We start from the raw sequence: 9,459 nt of genomic DNA, 5'->3' as shown, positions 1-9,459 counted from the left end.
CCATTGTGTATGCGCTGCGATGCAACCGCACTACGATTAGCCACGCCCATTTGAAGTTCCACCCCCTTGTGCTTTTTGATTTGTGTAAGGCGCTGCCACTTTCACTTCAATGTCAGTTACAGTCCCTTTCAATAAAACTCAATTTCTGGACTTGCTAGATGTACTGTCAATCGTTTAAACTTGGTTTAGTCCAATTTACAACGATAGGAAGACCATCATGTCAGCCAAGAAATCCTATTCGCTGAGTGGATTGTCAGTCTACGTTGTAAGTTTTCAGGGGATCGTATTGGCTGACGTAGCTGTCACTTGTCGGTGACGGTGTGGGTGATTTTCCTGGTGCGCTGTTGCAACAACGAGAGTGGAGTTGTCTTGAGCATGACGGGGAGGCTATATCCTATGGCTTGTGTAGCTTAACTGGTTAGCCACATGTAGTGAGTAGCTGTTCACTGGCTTTTTGAAGCGAAACTCTTGCTAGCATTTCAAAGGGGACATAAATGTCAACACCATTTTTGAATACAGGAAGCGTGAATAGGCTTGTCACTTGTCTTGGTCTTTTTAAAAACTGGATAACCTTCACTGGTGAGGATACTAGTCGCATTCACAATTCATTAGCGTGGATAAACGTTGCCCTTTGTAAAAGGTAGGTATTGTGTAGCTGTGTCTCCATTCAGCCCTAACGTTAGTCATTCACCAGAATGAAAGTTCTCTACAAGGTTTCCCCGTTTGCTGTTCGGTAATATCAATGAAGGTCAACGTTACATATAGTGGGAGGGAATGAGGGGGGGCTGCTCTTATGCCAAACACCACTGAGGAACCTTGAAGTTAAGTAAGACGTTTGCCCCCCTTCCCCCCTTTTTTCTTGTACAATGTATATCACTCATCGTTATGGTATAAGATACTTTCTGCTTAAGGAAAAGCAGCATTTCAATCCGACATACACTTTCAACAGCAAGCTGAAGTAAATTTAATAGTAGTAATAATAAAAACAAATCTGTTTCAAAACACAACGTGGTTATAATAAGTGTAAACCTGACCTGAGTTGCCTGTGGGCTTTGAGTAGTAGTCTATAACAGTTTCTTCATCTTCCAGTAGGCACTATGAATGTCATCTATTATAATATGATACTCACAGTTATTAAACTATGTAGTGTTTTGCGACAGGTTGAGTAGATGATGATTTGTTTTCTCTCTATACATGAGTTGCACAGCATAGAATATGTTGTCAGAAATGGAAAGGGATACAGTAAAACATCATCTTATTTAAATCCCCTCTTCCACAGTCTAAATGATCATGTAGATTTTCCACTATCCAAACATGTGATACCTGGATAAATTTGTTGTGAAAACCACAGGACAGAGTATTTCTATTTGGGATGATAATGCGTGAAGGTGGAGTATAAATTTAGCTGCAAGTTTTTGTGCATGGAAATGCATAAAAAAAGACTGGTGGAATAGGTACAGTTTAATAGACAGGAAAAATACTTCCCTTTTCAACATTAGAGCCTGACCAACATAGCAGTTGAAATTATTGACCGATATTAGCTTATCACTAATACATCAGCATTGTGTATATGTTGGCTGACAGGTAACAAAAAATTGCAGTGAAGTACAGCCAAAGTTATTTTGGAAGTAACAAAAGAGTAGTTGCAAATGAAGGATAAATGAATACTTAAAAATAAATGTATCATTGGTTTATAAAAACACTTCTTCACATGCTACGTTGTTTATTTATTTTAGTTCAGCATAGGTTGTTGGCATTCTTATGTTTTTGTCAGCATTTTTTCAAACATGACGATATTCTCTCTTATCTCAAGTACATATTTATTGCATTATATCATTTTTGAATATTATTATTTGGACACTACTGTAGTATTTGCTGTTTTTGTTGTAATTTTTGTATTTTTTTTAATCGTAAAATGTACTGCTCAGTACACATCTTGGCTACAACTCTTTAGTAAACAGATTTAGGAGGTCCATATCAAAAATATTTGGCTGACATGTAGTCATTAGATTGTTTTTATTCTCAAATATCAATATTGATAGTGTCCTTAAAAATACACCATCAGTTTGACTCTGGTCAGAATTCAGTTCTCGGTGCTGGCTCTCAAGTGAACTAGTGGTGAAAGATTTTAGTTGATAAGTACATACAAAAACAATCATGAGTGACTGTTTGGATTGAATTAAAAATGCACTGATCTTGACATTCTTGTAGGGGTGCATCAGCTAACAGTTTCTGTGAACTGGCTTCATTTTGTCTGATGATCAGTAATGCTTTATTTACAGTGGATATAACAAGTCTATACATACAAAATGGCATTTTTGTGATTTAAAAAAGCAAAACCAAGATAAATCATTTAAGAACTTTTTCCACCTTTAATATGGCCTGTGAAACTGTTACAATAACCTGGTTGCATGAGTGTGCACATGACCACTGTTTTATTACAGCACTGTCTCAGCTTGGCACATCTTGAGTTGGCAAAATGTTACAGACCCATCAAATTGCAAGGGGTGTCTCCTGTGCACAGCCCTCTTCAAGTCACCCCCACAGATTTTCAATTGAATTCAGGTCTGGGCTCTGGCCGGGCCATTCCAAAACTGTAATCTTTTGGTGAAGACATTCCTTTGTTGATTTGGATTTATGCTTTGGGTTGTTGTCCTGCTGATGAAATTCCTCTTCATCCTCAGCTTCCTAGCGGACACCTGAAGCATTTGTACCGAAATCAACTGGTATTTGGAGTTGTTCGTAATTCCCTCCATCTTGAGTAGAGTCCCAATTCCAGCTTTAAAAAGCAGTCTAAAAGCATGATGCTGCCACCACCATGCTTAACTGTTGGTATGGTGTTCCTCTGGTGATGTGCTGTGTTGTTTTTGTACCAAATATACCTTTTTCTGTTATGGCCAAAACATTCAGCCTCGGTCTGATCAGGCCACAACACATTGTCTGCGTGGTTTTGGGGGACTGGATGTATTGTTTTTGCAAAATTAAGCAGGGCTTGGATGTTTTTTCTCTTCAGAACAAGCTGAAGAATATGGGAAATTATTGTCAGAGCAATCAGTATTTGCCAGATATTCCTGTAGCTCCTTTAATGTTACCGCAGGCCTTTTGCCAGCCCTTTCTCCTTGTCTTTTCATCAGTCCAGGACGTCCTGTTCTTGGTGATGTGACTGTTGTGCCATATTTTCTCCGTTTGTTGATGATTGTCTTCACTGTGTTCCATAGTATATCTAATGCCTCGGATACTCTTTGATCAGGACCTCTCAACAACGAGATCTCATTCATACTTTGGAAGTTCTTTGTGGAACATGGCTTTTGCAGTAGGATGCAAATAAGAAGATGTCAGGAGAATCCTACAGGGTTAATCAGATTCACTTTAAATGACGGCAGGTGTATACTAACTACTGTTAGACATGAGTTTGAATGTGATTGGTTGATCCCTCAATTCTAACTGTCTCACTAACAATTGCAGTTAATAATTCAGTTAATAATTCAGTTGCCTTTTTTCCATGATGTTAGTAGCTGCTCAATCAGTCAAAGGCAATCAGTCAATTACAAGAAGTATGATATTAGAAGTGCCTTCAAACAAACAGTTGGTGGTGCTAATTCTCCACTCATGTGCCATTAAATTATTGATATATGACATTTCCATTGGTTTCATCGATTTTTTTTTTTCCAGATAAATTGAAACAATCTGATGATTCAAGATACAATTAACTAAGTTGTGGAGATCAGAGTAATATTTCACTGTATGCCCTTTAACCCCAGTTAACCATGTGATGAATGACTTGTAATACACACACACACACACACACACACACAAAGGTAAAGCAAGACCATACTTATAAGAAATGTCTGCGTGAAATAAACTGAGCCTTTTTATATTGTCCATTTGTACACAGATCCAAATGGATAAAAAAGAACCAAAATTTCGGAATAAGGACATTAACCCATGCATCGAAGTAAGCTTACAGACCCTTTACATTCTGCATTGTGTCAAACATCTGCCTGCTGCAGGGATGTGGCAGTGTCATTAAGTTTCTCATCCTTTTCTGTTGTTGCTACTTCCTCTGTTTTTCAGGAAAGTGATGCCTCCCATAAGTGTTTGGATGCCTACAACTATGATAAGCGCATGTGTTCAGCCTATTTCCTGAGATATAAGAACTGTAGGAAATACTGGGTGAGTGTGTTTTTTGTAATATCAAAGAAAACAAATTGAGAATTCTATCAGTGAATACATTGTGCAAGTTAATGAAGTTGGATTGCATATTCATCATCATGGAGACCTGAGCATTGATTCCCAGTGCCTGTGACTATACTCACCTGTTCATGGTTGGGAAGACAGCAAAGATTCCCCTCTTTGATGCTGTAACACCCACTGGTTGGTCAGGGCATCTGCACAATGAGGGGCAGAAGTGGGTGAAAAGAAGTCGTTAGGGGCAACCATGAGTCATGGTGTTATTACTTTACTTATTTTAGTCTACAGTAGGGTCAGCAGTACAGAGGGAATTTGGCAAATTGGGAAAGAACAGAGGAAAATCCACAGAAGTGAATAGGAAAAAATATATATCAAATTTAGAAACCTGAATAGTGATTTTGTATTTCACTTCCATAAAGCTGTGGGACTCACAAGAGAGATGTATATAAGAGTGGTAAAAAAAAATTGAAGCAGAAGGTTGAGATATACTGATTTACAAGCCCCTTTTAGACATGCACCTTGTTATGCAAATGTCTGAATAAGGACTTGAGGCACCTGTGACAAGATTTGACCTGTAACATTTCTGTAAAATATCTAACATCATTCAAAAGAAAAATATGAAATTAAAGATGCACTTGGGGCTTTTGATGTATTTTCATTTCTCTGGTCTGCTCTTGAATATTACCAAATGTGAAATGCTTCCTATTAAATCTCGTATGAATACTATAATTTGTGACATTCTTGTTAAAAACAATGTGCAATACCTTGGGAATAACTGTAAGCAAACATCAAAATACCAGAGTGATGGAAAACTTTCTCCCTTTGACCAAATCTATGGAGCAGAGATTTAACTTATGGCTACTGAGGGACCTACCAATCTTATAGACCTACCAAGAAGAGCTTATTTTAAGTAATAAAGCAGTCCACCAAAGTATCAGATTTAGTTACTGCACCACCTTCTGTTTTCTTTTGGAACAACTGCTATGGAAAATTATTATTAGTAGAGTGTTTTTAAATGAAGAGCTAAGTCTTTTGTGTTTGTTTCCATGTAGCACAACATAATGCTGGAGAGGAGACGAAACGGTGTGAAACCTGACATGCCCACTGCTGCAGAGAGACAGGAGATGATTGCTGCTATAGGAGGCACACCATACTGAGAGTCAGCAATGTCACACAGGGACACTGTGAAGACCAGTAGGCCTGGATACTGGCTACAGGCCAGTGCATTCTGGTGATGCTACTACACCACAGTGGCTGGGTGTATACTGTGACTGTCCTCTTCTCAGGCTCAGGTCATGTTGAAGTGACCACCTTGTAGCTGGACTGTATTCTGAAATAAAATGGATTAAGGGGGGAGTCACAGAAAGACAAGATATGAGCTTGATTATTTATTGAAGTTAATAACAATGTGACATGAAATGGCACATTATGAAATGAATTAAAGCATATCCAATGCAGTTTTTGTTTTTGTTCGACGAAAAAGTCCTGGGGTCTGTTCTAGGGAGCAGGTTCAACAAACTCTGAACCTAACCCTGAACTGTGAACTGACTAACCCTGAGATGGGAACAGCTGATTTGAGTTAGTTCAGTCAACTCTTGAGTATGTTTACTCTGAGTTAAGTGTGTGTATGGTGAATGGAAAAAAGCCATAATTAATGGAAATTTGATACTACGATTGACCGTGGTAATGAGTGAGTAAAGAGCAGAGCCTCCATTTTAATCCAGTGAAGTTAAAAAATATTAAGATGTGATTGCACATTTATCTTCAGCAGTGAAAGAGTTTGTTTGTTACCTGTTGAGGACAAAGAGCTGGTGGCAGACGGAATGAAACAGAGAGACATAAGTCTGTAAATGAACTTATGATTGTCACTCATAGTCATTTTATATTTTTAGATGTCTTTGTAACACTTGTTACATGTTTCTAAAATGTTATGATGTAGTAAAATTAAACACAGTAACTGAAATGCTGTCTTTTGTGTCCACAGCTTAACACAGTTTTTAAATTTACTATTTACAGCAAGCACTGCAGTAATGGATGGTAAACATCTAAGTGCAGGGGAACTGACTGGTGGTTCAGTGTATTGAGCTCCTGACCTAAACTTCTGCAGATTGAGGTGCTCTGATATCGACTGTATGAGTGAGGAAATGAAACTGTGTGTCAGACATCTTCTTCAGCCTTCAGGGAAATCAAGGCTTGATGAAGAAAAACTGACAGTGAACAGTTATATTGTTACAGTATTACATAGCCAATTTGTTCACTTGTTATAACTGTTAAGATCCAATTTTGTGTAGATTTCATCATGAAAATTTACAGCAAAAAAAAAAAAAAAAAAAAGTAGACACATGCTTGAACCCACTAGTTCAACTGTAAAATTCACCACCATAGCCTAAAACAATCCATTCATCTTAATTTGATAAAGTCTGAGACAAACAAATTTTTAAAAAGATAATAACAATTATATCTATATGAACAGTTTGATATGCCTCTTTATTCTGTGTTTGTATGAAACCTGTGCTTTGTAAGCTATATGTTATGCCATGGGGTTATTATTCATTATTTTGTGAGAAGCATTTTATTTTAGTTACAACTGGTGAAGATGTAGCTAAATAATAAAATAAAAATAAAAAATATGAGTAACAATATTTAATTTAAACAATATTTTAAGTTCATACCTGTGAGTAACCCAAGACTCAAGTGTCACATGGACCAACTAAAATACGGCTCAACACATTAATAATTAAACATTAATAATTGGCCTGGAGTAAATAATCTGACCAATTACTGCGTCGAAGTTTTCATGCCCTTCCTTGCCTCTCATACAATCTTAACCTAACCACGCTCAACCAAAACCAAACCTGAACCCCAAAGTGTAACCTGGGGGCGCTACAGGAAACACTGTTCCAACGGTAAGGAAACTCTTTTCGAGGGGGGCAGACTTCAATAAAAGACCTGGTCCGAAGTCACGTTAACAGGTAAGCTAGGGGGTAATGTTTACAGCATTAGCCCTTATTTTAAACCGTGCTAATTTTTTTGGGGAAAAAAATTCTAAAATGACTATTATTAGAGTTAAGAGGCACTGGCCAACTGAAATCATCCATAGGGGACGAAAATGAATTGCGTGTAATTATCCGTCTTATAAAATGCAGTGTACAAGAAGTTATAGATCAAACTAATTTCTCCAATGTAACTTAATAGTCTGAGAGGCTAACAGAAACAAGACATATAAGCTTATAGTTATGTTAACTCAGTCAACTGCAGGCTAGCAGATGGTTACAGTTGATAAATTTCTGTTGCACTATGTAACTTCTTAGAGAGGAATTTTTCAGTTATTATTTCAGTTTACAGTGATCCTGTCTCTTTTCCAAAGTCACTGAAGGGTTTAGATGATAGGCTACTATTATTGTCTTTATTAGACTCTTAAAATTAGTAGATTAATCAATGGTTAAAAATTAGAAAATAATCTGCAACAATTGTGAATTTCATTTCTTCTGTTTCATTTTCTCAAATGTAAAGATTTGCTGCTTCTCTGCTTTTAATATGATTTTAAAGTGAATATCTTTGGACTGTTGGTCCAACAAAAAAAATAATCCAAAATGCCACCATGGGCTCAGAATTTGTGATGGCCTTTTTTTTTATTTTTTATTTTTGGATGAAACAGTTAATCAACAGAATATTTACAGATAAATTAATAATGAAAACAACTGTTAGTTGCAGCCCTAATTATAGTACCCCTAACTGTACAGATAGGTAGGGATGCAGGTCATTTGGAGCAAATAGACAGATTTTATTTTTACTTTTTGAATCTATACTTGCCTGTGACACAATATGGGGGTCACTGCATGGCCAAGGTGTAGACTCGAGTCACATGACTTGGACTTGGGTCAAAAACTTACTCAAACACTAGACTTCACAAAAACAAAAATGACTTGCGCTGGCACTTTGACGTCATTGAAATGCAGTGTTTTCTTATTTTAGTATTTAAGTAGATCTCAACTGGACTGGAATAGATAGTCAGCCCTCACACACTGTAATTATCACTGTCAGATATGCTGTAAACCATCTTCAGACAAACTGTGTGTTTTGCTTTACAGACCGTGCTGCCTTCAATAACCTTCTCATGGATGAGTATGTTGATCTCTGTTGTTCATTTGGGTAAGCCAAAGCTCTCCTTCAGTTTTCCCATCCTTCAGTTCAGGATGGACACATTGATCTCTCTAATTCCATCAAAATGTAAAAAAAAAGGGATTACAGACACAGTATAAATGTTTAAATAACTGACTTTGTGAAAATAATGGTAGAATATTACCACTTGTCTTAAAAGATACATTAACAGCTAAAAGATGCTGTCATAATAAACTCAAGCTCAGAAAAGAACAACCTAAATAGTAACTAGAGAACAACCTAAATACACTTTATCTTCTCCATTCCTCAGACTTCCTGTGTGGATAGCACCACTAATACACACCGCCAAACGCCTCAGGAATGACCATGCCCGTCGGAAGAAGGTCTACAGGCTTTTGCAGAGGAAACTGGTCTGTATGCATGTACAAACATTAGTTTGTTAAGTCATATACAAGTGTTAACCCTATATCTTTTGTACATTCATGTTCATATGATAATAATAACAATGATGATAATAATAATAATGATAACTTAATTTATATAGCACTTTTAAAAAATCCAAGTCACACAATACTTTTGTAAGTTGTGTTGGAATAAAACAGTTTGGAGAACTTGCTACTGTGGACTGCTCAGTCATTCCCCTACTGCAGTACTTAAAATGATAGATTGATAGATTGGTACAGTCCTGCAGAAGGAGCAGGAGGACATGGCTTGAGTGAAGAATTCCTATCTTGGACTCCCACGCTTTCACCATGACCTGGATCTGAAAGCAGAAAATAGAATGATGAATTGATGGGGAAAAAAATAAATACACTGATAAATGACCACTGGGGATTGTGAATCCATAAGGACTAGTCTTGCATATTCACAACCACAAGCAATCATGAATTATTGCCTTTTGCTTTATCCTCCTCCACTCTCTGTTTTCCAGATGTTTCACAAGGTTGGCGTGAAGGAGGGGGATCTGAGTCAGCCCACCTATGTTTACCCTGAAGAGGTTAAACTACTGATACGTTCTGTCTTCCCGCAGGACATCTGTGACTACCCTGACCCCTGCCATGATCAGGTAACTGTGAGCAACTTTAACAATTCATTTTGTCACTGAAGAGCTATGTATGAAAAATCTGATGCATTGTGGGGTCTTGA

General features: G+C 37.3%; 1 protein-coding gene across 2 annotated transcripts; it reads left to right on the top strand.

The window, feature by feature from the left end:
• The first annotated feature begins 329 nt into the window (after window positions 1-329).
• Window positions 330-6,154, top strand: chchd7 (coiled-coil-helix-coiled-coil-helix domain containing 7). 2 transcript variants are annotated; one of them, XM_018698833.2, is made up of 4 exons: window positions 330-579; window positions 3,896-3,955; window positions 4,075-4,173; window positions 5,244-6,154. In XM_018698833.2, the coding sequence occupies exons 2-4, from the start codon at window positions 3,902-3,904 to the stop codon at window positions 5,346-5,348; spliced, it is 258 nt and encodes an 85-aa protein (XP_018554349.1). In that variant the 5' UTR covers window positions 330-579; window positions 3,896-3,901; the 3' UTR covers window positions 5,349-6,154. The 2 variants fall into 2 exon arrangements, with proteins under 2 accessions (XP_018554349.1, XP_018554348.1); XM_018698832.2 differs by having other exon boundaries at window positions 333-640.
• The last annotated feature ends 3,305 nt before the right edge of the window (window positions 6,155-9,459 follow it).

The sequence above is a fragment of the Lates calcarifer genome, linkage group LG24 (assembly GCF_001640805.2).
Source record: "Lates calcarifer isolate ASB-BC8 linkage group LG24, TLL_Latcal_v3, whole genome shotgun sequence".
Lineage (NCBI taxonomy): Eukaryota > Metazoa > Chordata > Actinopteri > Centropomidae > Lates > Lates calcarifer.
Note: the sequence above shows the minus strand (reverse complement) of the source record. Positions and strands in the feature narration are given on the sequence as shown.